This window comes from Hyla sarda, chromosome 12, assembly GCF_029499605.1.
Source record: "Hyla sarda isolate aHylSar1 chromosome 12, aHylSar1.hap1, whole genome shotgun sequence".
Taxonomy (NCBI): Eukaryota; Metazoa; Chordata; class Amphibia; order Anura; family Hylidae; genus Hyla; species Hyla sarda.
Window position 1 is genome coordinate 49,307,990 of NC_079200.1, and position 14,721 is coordinate 49,322,710.

Sequence of the window (14,721 nt, forward strand, 5' to 3'; positions counted from 1 at the left end):
AGAAGCCACCTCTCTTTTTGGAAGAATTGTCAGTACTGGCCAATTGTCTGGAGGCACTGGATATCAATTCTACCATCTCTTCTGCATATTAAATTATTGTCAAAAATAAAAGGTCAGGAAAGGATTAGTATTGATGTAGGGTTTTCCTTTAAATGCATGTGGGTCTGTACCTTTCGCTGCACTCTCTGCAGCCTGGTCCTCTTGACTGGGGGTGTTGCCGACTCCAGCTTCCTCGGCTGAAGGATATAAAGTGAAGATCAGTGAGCAGTCCATAATAACTATATCGACTGATCTCAGATGTCCAAGAGTATGTAACTAACCTGTCCCACAATCTAGGAAGCTAAAACCTGGTCACTTTACTAGCAGAAACAAGAGGGAAGAGCGCTCCATAGCGTAAAATCGTCACTGTAAGGTTCAGATAAGCGTAATGAGTGACCGTTACCAGAGGCGGTTGTGTGAACGAACTCACACACAACAATGGTCTGCGTGGGTGAGAGAATAGGCTTGGTCTGCAGCCTCCCCGACCTGGACGTAATACACCGGGAGAAGGACTTCCACAAGGCGGTAGGAGATATTGGCGCTGACCAAGATCGGACACGTCCAGTAGGTGAAAGAACTTTTTTATTTTTCAAATGCAACGCGTTTCACCACACTTGCGCGGCTTCATCAAGCATCAGATGTCTGATGAAGCCGCGCAAGCGCGGTGAAACGCGTTGCATTTTAAATATTAAAAAAGGTCTTTCACCTACCGGACGTGTCCGATCTTGGTCAGCGCTGACATCTCCTAACGCCTTGTGGTAGTCCTTCTCCCAGTGTACTTTACTAGCAGGGCTGTATTCATAGGTTAGGCTGCCCTAGGCACTTGGACTGCTTAAACCCTATTACAGGTTTTACATGTAGATTTTGTTGCAGATCCAAATCCACAACACAATGAGCGGCTACAAATCTGCAGGTAAGTTTTAAAGCAGTTCTGATCCATGTGGATTCAACCAAAGGGAGAGAGATTTCTTTCCAGGCCACTGCATGGTGGTGGCAGCAGCTACATCAAAGGTATTTATCATTTTAACTCAGTTAAGTGCTGCCCCCTAAACAATGCTGCACAGGCCCATGAGTGCCCAATGGCAAATACAGCCCTGTTCACCAATCCAGCACGTCCTTGACATACTCACGTACATACGTATGGTTATGAAACTTTGAACTAAATAATAGTCACTAAAAAGTGTGCTATGCATGTAGATTTAAGAAAATACTTATACCTATATTATTTACAGTGGGGCAAAAAAGTATTTAGTCAGCCAGCAATTGTGCAAGTTCTCCCACTTAAAAAAATAAGAGAGAGGCCTGTAATTTTCATCATAGGTATACCTCAACTATGAGAGACAATGAGAAAAAAGAAATCTATAAAATCACATTGTCTGATTTTTAAAGAATTTATTTGCAAATTATGGTGGAAAATAAGTATTTGGTCACCTACAAACAAGCAAGATTTCTGGCTCTCACAGACCTGTAACTTCTTCTTTAACCCCTTAAGAACCAGGGGTTTTTCCGTTTTTGCATTTTCGTTTTTTTTTCCTTACCTTTTAAAAATCATAACCCTTTTAATTTTGCACCTAAAAATCCCTATGATTGCTTATTTTTTGCGCCACCAATTCTACTTTGTAATGACATCAGTCATTTTACCCAAAAATCTACGGCAAAATGGAAAAAAAATCATTGTGTAACGAAATTGAAGAAGAAATGCCATTTTGTAACTTTTGGGGGCTTCCGTTTCTACGCAGTACATTTTTCGGTCCATACGATTAAAATGATATCCTACTTATATAGGTTTGATTTTGTCGTACTTCTGGGAAAAATCATAACTACATGCAGGAAAATTTATACGTTTAAAATTGTCATGTTCTGACCCCTATAATTTTTTTATTTCTCTGCGTGTGGGGGGGGGGGTATGAGGGCTAATTTTTTACGCCGTGATCTGAAGTTTTTAGCAGTACCATTTTTGTATTAATCAGACTTTTTGATCGCTTATTATAAATTTTTTCTTTATATAAAAAGTGACCAAAAATACGCTATTTTGGACTTTGGAATTTTTTTGGAATCATTTTCACTGCGGTGGTCCTGATCAGCCCCACTGAGCAGCCGGGGAGCTTTTACTTTCGTTTTAGATGCGGCGTTCAACTTTGAACGCCACGTCTAAAGGGTAAATAGCTATTAGCCCCTGGTCCCGGCTTCAGTTACATGCCGGGACCGACCCAATATGACATGCGTGACCCACCCGCTTGACCCCGTGTTATATCGAGGGAGTCGGCCACGGACGTAAATATATCCGTGGTCATTAAAGGGTTAAGAGTCTCCTCTGTCCTCCACTCGTTACCTGTATTAATGGCATCTGTTTGAACTCGTTATCAGTATAAAAGACACCTGTCCACAACCTCAAACAGTCACACCCCAAACTCCACTATGGCCAAGACCAAAGAGCTGTCGAAGGACACCAGAAACAAAACTGTAGACCTGCACCAGGCTGGGAAGACTGAATCTGCAAAAGGCAAGCAGCTTGGTGTGAAGAAATCATCAATTATTAGAAAATGGAAGGCATACAAGACCACTGATAATCTCCCTCGATCTGGGGCTCCACAGAAGATCTCACCACGTGGTGTCAAAATGATCACAAGAACGGTGGAAAAGAAAAAAACGGGACCTAGTGAGCTGCAGTGAGCTACCACCAGTAACACACTACGCCGCCAGGGACTCAAATCATGCAGTGCCAGACGAGTCCCCCTGCTTAAGACAATACATGTCCGGGCCTGTCTGAAGATTTCTAGAGAGCATTTGGATGATCCAGAAGAGAATTGGGAGAATGTCATATGGTCAGATGAAACCAAAGTAGAACTTTTTGGCAAAAAATCAACTCGTCCTGTTTGGAGGAGAAAGAATGCTGAGTTGCATCCAAAGAACACCATACCTACTGTAAAGCATGGGGGTGAAAACATCATGCTTTGGGACTGTTTTTCTGCTGAAAGACCAGGACGACTGATCCATTTGAAGGAAAGAATGAATGGGGCCATGTATTGTGAGTTTTTGAGTGAAAACCTTCTTCCATCAGCAAGGGCATTGAAGATGAATGTTGCTGGGTATTTCAGCATGACAATGATCCCAAACACACCACCTGGGCAACGAAGGAGTGGCTTCATAAGAAGCATTTCAAGGTCCTGGAGTGGCCTAGCCAGACTCCAGATCTCAACCCCCATAGAAAACCTTTGGAGGCAGTTGAAAGTCCGTGTTGCCCAGCGACAGCCCCAAAACATCACTGCTCTAGAGGAGATCTACATGGAGGAATGGTCCGAAATACCAGAAACAGTGGGTGAAGATTTACAGAAAACGTTTGACCTCTGTCATTGCCAACAAAGGGTATATAACAAAGTATTGAGATGAAATTTTTTGTTATTGACCAAATACTTATTTCCACCATAATTTGCAAATAAATTCTTTATGGGATTTTTGCTCACCGTTCTTGTGACCATTTTGACACCACGGGGTGAGATTTTGTGTGGAGCCCCAGATTGGGGGAGATTATCAATGGTCTTGTATGTCTTCCATTTTCCAATAATTGCTCCCACAGTTGATTTCTTCACACCAAGCTGCTTGCCTTTTGCAGATTCAGTCTTCCCAGCCTGGTGTAGGTCTATGATTTTGTTTCTGCTGTCCTTCGATTATGTCTTGGCCATAGTGGAGTTTGGAGCTTATTTGTAGGTGACTAAATACTTATTTCCCACCATAATTTGCAAACAAATTCTTGAAAATGTGATTTTATGGATTTTTTCTCATTATGTCTCTCATAGTTGAGGTATACCTATGCTGAAAATTACAGGCTTCTCATATTTTTAAGTGGGAAAACTTGCACAATTGGTGGCTGACTAAATACTTTTTTGCTTCACTGTAGTTGCATTTGCAATGTGACTTTGGAGGCTTCAACTACCATCTATAGGAAGTTGAGTGCAATGTTAGAGTAACAAAACAAGGTATCCATACACATTGCCAAACAAGTAGATTTTGGCAGGACCAGGATGTTTGGGGAACAAAAGGAATGCCGAATTTTAACATAACCGATCTTATGGAAATAAGAAATGAAAGCCTATGGGAGGGGGCGTGACAGATGGAGTATAGTGACCTCACAACTCCGCCCCCATGTGATGTCATGCTCTGCCTCCTCAATGCAAGCCCCCTCCCATAGGCTTGCATTGAGGGGGCAGAGTGTGATGTCACACGGGGGTGGAGCTGTGACATCACAATACTCCGGCCCCGTGATCGGCAGTCATCAGACCCGGAGCGAACATGCTCTGGGGGCTGATGTTAACGGGGTGCTGCGTGAAAGATCATGGGGGTCCCCAGCGGCGGATAGGGGATAAGATGTCTTAGCGCCGGAGTACCCCTTTAAGCTACTCATCGTGAAAGGGAACAGCAGCACTGTTCTATTTAAGTGAATGAGGCAGGCTGCATTTCCTTGCATAGCCAAGTAGCTGGGTACACAATCATGCAATAAAGGGGCCACAGTACTGAATCAGTGCTGAAACCCCCAGAGGTCAGAGTTGCACCAATAATAAAATGATGGTATATCCTTTCTATATGCCATCACTTTATGAGAAGGCAGTATGACATTATGTTGCAATAGATAAGAAGTTGGTAAAGCTAGTCTTGAAAAAATGAACACACCCAAAGTTATCTTTGCTTTCTATAACAGGGCACTCCTGTATAAACTTAAAGGGGTACTCTGCCCCTAGACATCTTATCCCCTATCCAAAGGATAGGGGATAAGATGTCTGATCGCCATGTCCTGCCGCTGGGAAACCCCGCGATCTCTCCTGCAGCCCCCCTGTCATCTGGTGCACGGAGATCGCTAAGGTGTCTAGGGGCGGAGTACCCCTTTAAGATCAATATGCAGGAATAGAGCTTTTTGTTTCTGTCTGTCTCAGCTGCAGCTATTCTAGTGTAGCAGCACGGTCTTATGATCAGATCTCCACAGGACAGAAATAAAACAGTAGCTGGCGACAAAATTAAGAATAATCGCTGCGGAAGACGGAACGGCGTGACTATTCTCTAACAGCCATAGTGTCAGCAAAGGCAAGAAGAAAACCAGGCGGCAGAAGAAGAGAACAGATAGAGATCCTCATGCTGTGTAGGTGAAAGTGAGATTTAAAGGATATGTCCAGTCTTATATATAAAAGTATCATGACAGTTCAGCAACATTCTATTAGCCTTTTTGTTTAAATGTTTGTGATCATTTTGTAAGCTCTCTGCTTGCGGTCAGTGAATGACTGCATTCATTAATGGAAAGCTGAAACAAAAAGTTCATATGAAAAATAAGTAACTTTACATAAAACTGGAATATCCTCTGTTAGAAAATGCTGATATTTAAGAAAGCATAATAGTAAAGCAAAGTTAGTAGAAGCAATAAGGCAACTGGGCGTGTGATAAAAGAAGGCAATGGAACAAAAGGGAATTAAAATTCCCAATCTGCATTGGTTTGAAAAGGAGACAATGGGGGAGATTTATCAAAGGATTTAGACTGGTTTTTCTTGTCTAAATTTGTCGCACAGAAAGTCGCAGTCTAAATCTGTGCGACTTTTCTGCGACTTTTGCTCTAGAGGAATTTTAGAACATGATGCATGCAAGTCTATTTTAGACTGAAATGCATTGAAAAATGCATTGGTGCTGAATTTATCAAGTGCGACTTTTCAGCGACAAGTCGCATAGGCTGAAAGTACGCCGAAATGTCAGACCATGTTGGAGCAGGTTTAAATATAGACTAAAGCATAGATCATGCAGTCTGTGCACAGAATTTATCAAGTGCTGTGCGCCATTTGATAAATTAGGTGCAAAATAGACCAGACTAACCCTCTGTAGTTTGGTCTATAGTGATGCGGGACATAGACAACTTTGATAAATCTCCCCCAATGGATCCATAGCTATCTACCTGGTATCATGTGACCTGACTGCATCCCCTGTATTGTTTTATTGTTGCATAGCCTTCCGCTGTCAAAGCATGGGGGTTGTAGTTGTTTCTCCACAATTTGGGAAAGTCTGTTCTACATGACATATATTTCCTAAGCAGACCTATTCTTTAAGTGATGTCCTACAGTAGTGATCTACAAACTATGTCTCTCCTTGTTACCCAGAACCACTGTCACTCTTGTCCACAGACTTTGTTTATTATTGCAGCAAAGCCCTATCCACACAAATAGAAATGAGCTGCAATATCAGACACGGCCCACGTAGAAAAGCGGCGCTGTTTCGAAACAACTCAACTGGTAATAGAGCTGCTAGAATAGACAGGAGGGGAACACTATTTTGGAGACACTATTGTTTATATGGTTGGCATTAAGATGGTGGCATGTTAGGAGAGTCCCCTACCCCCTACCTTTTGGATGTGAGGAGTTAAGATTTTGTGATTTTGTGTTTTGGATCCAAAGCTTTCTTTTATCACACACAATGCATGCATGCTCCGCATCAAGAGATTCCGAGCAGAAATGCAAACTCAAGCACAGGCAAAAGGATGGCGAAGGCAAAGCCGTACCAAGAGAGGTCACGGCATGTAAGTGGTTAACCCGGCCATGTTCTGCCTTACCAGTGGTTGCCTCAGGGATCTCTGTACGACCCTGTTCTTTTACTGTTTCACCATTAGCCAGCTCCTTCTCTAGCCCAGTGCTTCCTTCTGCAATAGGATGATAGAAGAGTAAGGGTTAAGCTTGTGTACAGCTGGACCAATACATATGATCCATAAAGCGAACTTCCTACAGGTTCTTTTCTAACAAGGTGCCAATGTGTGGCTGCCCAGTGCCCACAGAAAGTAACGGGACATTTAACTCTACAACCAACAGTTCATGAGATTACCTTTGGCCTCCCGCTGTCTGAATGAAGTGGATTACTGCCGATTTTATTAACCCCCTATGTTCCTGTTATTTTATTGCTATTCAACTGGGCAGATTTGTCAATTGGTCATATAAAAAAAAAGATTATAAAGGGGCCCCTGAAAACCGATCAGTGACTTGTATCACTTTAATAAACTGCATACAGCTCACAGGGGGTCTTACAGAGGCGTGAATAGGAGGTCATTTATGGCAGATTATAATATCCTATGCATTGAAGCCTTACATATCACAGAATGAGGGTTTGTAGAGCTTATGTCTGATTCTAGAACCTGTGTAGAATTAGATACATTTACATATGTACCCACAGTAAAAGTGTACCTCTTGTTTCAGGAAACCTTTTTTTAATTATTTAACCCGTATATGGCCTTTTTCACCAGTTTTACCCTCTGCAGGCTCCATCTTTAATTTTCAGTTGCCCCTGAGATAATTGGTGAAAATTAGTGCTATGTCTCCATACACTGCAAACACACAGAACAAAGAATCTCGCTCCCCTATAGCACACCCTAAGAAGCAGGAGACTAGTTGCTATGATGTCTCTCACAGACTGCACACATACACACAATAGGAGATCCTGCTCCCCTATAGTTCAATAGTACATTCTCAGAAGCACATTGGACATTACAGAGCAGACCAATGCAGTGTAAGCTGTGGATCCAGCACTGGGATAAGAACTTATACTAATTCCTAAAGTTTTTTTATAACTGCCTCCGACTCCCTCCAGTAACTACCTCTTCCTACACCACCATATCCTGAAACTCCTATGGGCAGCATGCAACCTTGAGCAGCTTTTAGAGTAAATGATGAGTTTAGCAGAAAGGGGAAGGGGGCTTTGGAAAGAAGCCTGATAAGAGGAGAAAGAGGCATTTTTCTGTGATATGATATATTACAAATAGTTTTTTATTTGTTTGTACTATTGATTTATACAAAGTCTGTTGAAATAACAGCGACTAAATCCCAATTTGTGGGACATTTTAAAGGTGGAAAACATTTTTATTTCATATCAACTGGTGCCAGAAAGCTGAACAGATTTGTAATTTACTTCTATTTAAAAGTCGTAATCCTTCCAGTACTTATCAGCTGCTGTATGCTACAGAGGAAGTTGTATTTCCTTCTGGAATTATTTTCTGTCTGACCACAGTGCACTCTGCTGACACCTCTGTCCATGTCAGGAACTGTCCAGAGTAGGAGCAAATCCCTATAGCAAACCTCTCCTGCTCTGGACAGTTCCTAAAAAGAGAAACAGAGGCGCTCCGTGTGGAGTATCACCAGTAATCTGGTGGAGGGGGAGGGGAGTAGCAGTCGCTTACCAACTCAGGTTGTGTACCTGCATACACAACAATAGACAGCACTTGTAAAGAAAACAGGTATCCCATCTGCAGCCTTCCTAGTATTGCGTGGAGGATAGAGCAAGACTTCAAGGAAGATTAGGAATTCATCGGCGCTGACCGGGATAGACACAACTCAGGTGCAAGGAGAACACTTTATTATCTAAGATGCAATGCGTTTTGCTGCGCATGCTCAGCTAAACGCGTCTTAAGACACCTTTGCCTAACTTTACATTACCTATAAATTGGTTTAATCTGCACCAGAATTCTGCACCAAAATTTTGGTGCAATTTCAGCACACAGTGGGGGGAATATTCAAAGACTTGTGTTATTAGGGCTCTTTATTTTGCACCGCAAAGAGTGTTAACTGCGTCTCATTTTCAGAAGTGTGTTTGGGCTTTTGAAAATTTGGAGCAAATAGCACAAAAAGCACATCATTTCACACCAAATACACTTGGTATTAGCTGTGACACTTTGTGTGCCAGAAATTGGTGCTAAACCTTCGAAAATAGGGTGCTAATAGCACAAAAATCCTAATCACGCCCTTACCACACCCCTTTTCAAAAAACTTGCTAACGGTGCAAAATATCTGAATATGTGGCGCTAATAGTGTGCGCCACATTTTAAGAAAATGTGGCCCAGCTAAAGCAAGAAAAGTGGTGCTAAATTCTTTGAATATCCCCCCCACAGTGTTGCGTCTCAACTACTCCCATTTTACAACTAAGCCACGCCACAAGTTATACAGGGGGAGATTTATCAAAACCTGTGCAGAGGAAGAGTGGTGCAGTTGCCCATAGCAACCAATCAGATTGCTTCTTTCATTTTCCACAGGCCTCTAAAGAGGCCTGTGGAAAATGAAAGAAGCAATCTGATTGGTTGCTATGGGCAACTGCACCACTCTTCCTCTGCACAGGTTTTGATAAATCTCCCCCACAGAGTGTAAAAAGTGTCTAAAACACACAGTAAATGTGGTACAGTTCCCTGCACAGCAGGAAGTCGGGTGTCACTCTACGGGTGACCTCTGATCATATCCTAGCAATATGCCATCATTTTACAACATAAAAATAACCCTTCAAATAGATTTTCATATGATATACACTAAGGCTTAATACAGCTTCATGTCTTATCTGAAGAAAAAAAAAACACAACAATTAATATTATACATATAGTTTAGTGCTAGCAGTGTACTGCTGTCATTTTCTTGTTTGCATTGGTATATCAGCCACAGCAGCACGCACTTTTAAAGGGGTACTCCGATGGAAAACAACTTTTTTTTTAAAATCAACTGGTGCCAGAAAGTTAAACAGATTTGTAAATTACTTTTATTATACAATCTTAATCCTTCCAGTGCTTATCAGCTGCTGTATGCTCCACAGGAAGTTGTTTTCTGTCTGACCACAGTGCTCTCTGCTGACACCTCTGTTCATGTCAGGAAATGTCCAGAGCAGGAGAGGTTTGCTCCTGCTCTGGACAGTTCCTGACATGGACAGAGGTGTTAGCAGAGAGCACTGTGGTCAGACAGAAAAGAAATTCAAATAGAAAATAATTTCTTCTGTAGTATACAGCAGCTGATAAGTACTAGAAGAGTTAAGATTTTTAAATAGAAGTAATTAAGAAATCTGTTTAACTTTCTGGCATCAGTTGATTTAAAAAAAAAAATAGTTTTCCACTGTATTTCCCCTTTAAGCAGGGAAAAGCACCCGGAATCTGTAAGCTAAGTGCCAGCCCAGGAAAGGCATATCTATAATGTAGGGTCAGTCCCAAATAAGATCACCTTACTGTGTTGGGATGGTACACACTATTTGGCCAAATGGTATTCTAAAAACTTTTACTTTTTCTCTATAGCAGTATTGCAAATTAAAATGTGTCATATTATACATATATCTTGGCACTAGCAGTGAGCTGCTGTAATTCTCTTGTTTGCAGTTATGTAAAGACTTGGGACACAAGTTCGGAAGGAGCCTTCAAGCATAAGCTGGGAACCTGTTTTCAGAATTCTGTGTCTATTGGTCTCCACACCAGTCTCAAGCTGTGTCTTTCAGTTTCCTAACAGAATGAGGCTATTTTATATGGAGTCAATAGAGATAAAATGCTGCTTCCTACTAATTCTATTAAAGGGGTTAACCCGCAATTAAAAGTGGGGGATAGAGGATAGCTAGCTGATATAAGGGGGGAGGGGGGTTGGACTCCAGTGGTCAGATCCCACAGATCACATAAACAGAGGTCAATTTAATGCTTTACTGATGCTCCATTTAATCTCTATGGGACCTACGAAAATTGTGACACTCTGAACTCTGCTATGTTCAGAAATACCATAAACCATGAATGGAGCAGGGGCCGAATATACACACTATCTCCCCAATCATCTGGGGGACAACTGGCTTCTATTCCCATGTTTGGCCTTTATTCTTGGGATAACCCCTTAAAATGTTACACATATACTAGTTTTGCACCTTCACATCTGAGCTTAGTCCGGCTTTTACATGCGTTTTCCTTTAATACCAAGAAACTATAACTTATTTCACCTCCCTCTAGTTTTAGCATAGCTTTCGTAATAGAGAGGGTGACAAGAACATGGAATGTCAAGGCATCCGGTCAAATGCTAAAATGTGAACCTGATCCGCAGAGTAACGTGCTAGACCTGTGCCCTAGGGTACTTGGATTGGCATGCTTATAATTCTGGGATGGATTATTAAGCACAGGGGCAGGGGCATTATTACAACCTGTGTAGAGGTGAAGCAGTTGTCCATAGAAACTAATTAGATTGCTTCTTTTATTTAAAAAAAAAAGTCCTCTAAAAAATAAAAGAAGCAATCTGATTAGTTTCCATGACCATCTGCACACTGAGAAAACAGCAACTTTTCCTTAAAGGGGTTCTCCAGCATAAGGTGATTTTAGTACTTACCTGCCAGACAGTAATGGACATGCTTAGGAAGGATCCGTGCCTATCTTGGGGCTAAATGGTTGTCTTGTGAGTGCACCATAACGCTGCTGCTTTCTTTTTGTCAAATGGCTATTTCTTGTTGGAGTTCCCTCCCTCCAACCATAAATCCCAGGATCCCTTGTTTAACCCTTAAGGATGCAGGAATTTTCCGTTTTTGCATTTTTGTTTTTTTCATCACCTTCTAAAAATCATAATGCTTTCAATTTTGCACCTACAGACCCATATGAGGGCTAATCTTTTGCACCACCAATTTTACTTTATAATGACGTCAATCATTTCACCACAAAATTTACGGCAAAACCAGAAAAAAAACTATTTATGGGGCAAAATTGGGAAAAAAAAACGCTGTTTTGTAACTTCCCAATCTATGCAGTGCACTTTTTAGTAAAAATGACACCATATCTTTATTCTGTAGGTCCATACGGTTACAAGGATACCTAATTTATCGGTTTTATAATTTTTTTAAAGTAGTAAAATAAAATAACTACATGCACCAAAATTAATATGTGTAAAATTGTCATCTTCTGATCCCTATAACTTTTTTACTTTTCCATATATGGGGCTGTATGAAGGCAAATTTTTGTGCCATGTTCTAAAGTTTTTATTGGTACCATTTTTGTTTTAATGGGTCTTTTGATTGCTTTTTATACATTTATTTATGTTATCCAAAGTGACCAAAAATACGCAATTTTGAACTTTGGAATCTTTTTTACGTGTACGCCATTCCCTGCAGCCCTGGGGAGAATGATACTACCCCCCACCCCCCACCCAGCGGTCGCTCCACCCATTGAAGAAGACAGGCTCCTTTTGAACACCTGACTAGTGATGTAATATCCCGGCAGCACTGCAACCTGGGAAAACCTGAGAGAACACTCATTTTGCATGTTGTTAAAAATAAACATCGGGGCTAAGATCACATAAGAATTGCGAGACCAGCCATGAAACACAGGTACAGACACTATATTATGAACTACACTAACTTTACAGCCCCTGTCAAATAAAATTCCTGGAATACCCTGGATTTTCTAGGGTTTTCTAGGTTTCTAATCTTATAGGCCCATGTTTACTCTGGAGTGGGTCCTTAACATAAAACCCAACATTCAGAAGAGCAAAGGTTCCCTGTCCATATATGGAATAACACTGACCCCATCAATGCTTATCCAGCATGGTACTACAACTCAGCTATTTATGGTCAATTTGCATGAAAATTTGTGGATTCACTTAGGGATATGCAATGAAAAAATCCACCCTAGCAAAAGAAAACTCTCATACATGTAGTACGCCTACCCAATACAACATTAAAGGGGTACCCAGGTGGAATTTTTTTTTTAAATCAACTGGTGCCAGAAAGTTAAACAGATTTGTAAATTACTTCAGTTTAAAAATCTTAATCCTTCCAGTACTTATCAACTGCTGTATTCTCCAGAGGAAGTTGTATTTCTTTTTAGAGTTTACAGTCTGACCACAGTGCTCTCTGCTGACACCTCTGTCCATGTCAGGAACTGTCCAGGGCAGGAGCAAACCGCCATAGCAAACCTCTCCTGCTCTGGACAGTTCCTGACATGGACAGAGGTGTCAGCAGAGAGCACTGAGGTCAGACAGAAAATAAATTCCTCTGTAGTATACAGCAGATGATAAGTACTGTAAGGATTAAGATTTTTAAATAGAAGTAATTTACAAATCTGTTTGACTTTTTGGCACCAGCTGATTTAAAAAAATGTTTATTCCACCGGTGTACCCCTTTAAGTCGTTTTTAATGAGGCATTACTATTCAGGGGGCCATGTAAAAGTAATTGTTACACCAGTGCACCATATAGAGTGACTCAAAGTGAATCCTGTTTATATAGGTATAATATTCCAATTATTGGCCAGTAAGGGCCTGTATAAGGGGCCTGAAATGTGTTTACATTCATTCAGTTTGTTTTTTAATGTTCCTAGTTTTTCGGTGTTTCTAATATGAATCAAATTCATTTTTTAACACTACCATTAGACCTTTAATCAACACATAGGCCCTGATTTACTAAGAGTGTTGGGTTTTTATTAGTGAGGGATGCTGTTCCTGACTTGCATGACTTCACTCTATTAAATAATTGGACACACAGGCCAGGAAAGTTCTGACAAGCTTTTTATGGTAGGTATTTCCAGCCTTATATACTGTTCCGAATGCTGGAGCCGGCGCCGGGAGCTCGTGATGTCATAGCCCCCCCCTCATGACGTCATGCCCCACCCCCTCAATGCAAGTCTATGGGAGGGGGCGTGACAGCAGTCATGACGTCATGAGGGGGCGGTGCTATAATGTCACAAGCTCCCGGCACTGGCTTTCACGTTCTGAACAGTTTGTTCCAAGCGCTGAGGAGCGGAGTACCCCTTTAAAGAATTTTATATGAATTCAACAGTACCGTGTTTTTCGCCGTATAAGACGCACTTTTTCTTCCCCAAAACTGGGGGGAAAAAGTCGGTGTGTCTTATACAGTGAATACACCCCTATCGGGTCGGTCCCTGCGGCCATCAACGGCCGGGACCCGCGGCTAATACAGGACATCACCGATCGCGTTGATGACCTGTATTAACCCTTCAGACGTGGCGATCAAAGCTGACCGCCGCATCTGAAGGGAAAGTGACACTAACCCGGCTGTTCAGTCGGGCTGTTCGGGACCGCCGCGATTTCACCGCGGCGGTCCCGAACAGCCCGACTGAATAGCCGGGTTAGTGCTTACAGGACACCGGGAGGGACCTTACCTGCCTCCTCGGTGTCTTCTCCCTTCAGGGATCCCCTGTATGGCCGGCGCTCTCCTTCCTCGTCATCACATCAGCGAGGATACCCGTCCGGCAGCAGAGACGTTCCGGAGCGACGGGGACACGGCGACGGGGACACGGCGACAGCGACGGAGCGACATCCAGGGCAGCGGTGACGGGTCCGGAGCGGCGGGGGACACGTGAGTATTACCTCCTATGCAGTGGTCTTCAATCTGCAGACCTCCAGATGTTGCAAAACTACAACTCCCAGCATGCCCGGACAGCCAACGGCTGTCCGGGCATGCTGGGAGTTGTAGTTTTGCAACATCTGGAGATCCGCAGGTTGAAGACCACTATTGGGTTCAAAATCTTTATTTTTTTAAGATTTTGCACCTATAAATTGGGTGCGACTTATACGCCGGTGCGTCCTATAGGGCGAAAAATACGGTAAATAGGTTGGGTTGTAAGAACACGCCCCTTCATTATGACAACTATGCTCCTTTTTACAGGCAACCACAAGGTTTGTAGGATTATTTTGGCACAGTGCGCCACAATGTCATGCACACCCCGACAAAAGTAGGTCAAGTTTACAATAGTAAATCAGAGTGTTGTCACTTACTGTTTCATTTGATAAGGATTGTCTTGTCTGCGATCCACTGTTGCGGTGATGTTGGCACTTTAGTGCTATATGTGCCTCACCATCAATATACAATGCGGCAAGAATGACTCAGGATTATTATCAAGCTTGAATATTGAATACTGTAATGAAGAATGTAGGCTGGAGACTGAAGAT

General features: G+C 42.1%; 1 protein-coding gene across 9 annotated transcripts in view; it reads right to left on the minus strand.

Moving 5' to 3' along the window:
• Nucleotides 1-14,721, minus strand: part of MAPT (microtubule associated protein tau) — a 120,153-nt gene that overhangs the window by 35,954 nt on the left and 69,478 nt on the right. For all 9 annotated transcript variants that reach the window (XM_056548644.1, XM_056548646.1, XM_056548651.1 and 6 more), the window contains 2 exons: nt 6,620-6,706; nt 171-236 (listed from right to left, as the gene is read on the minus strand). In XM_056548644.1, the coding sequence (XP_056404619.1) occupies nt 171-236; nt 6,620-6,706 (153 nt within the window). The remainder of the gene's footprint in view (nt 1-170; nt 237-6,619; nt 6,707-14,721) is intronic.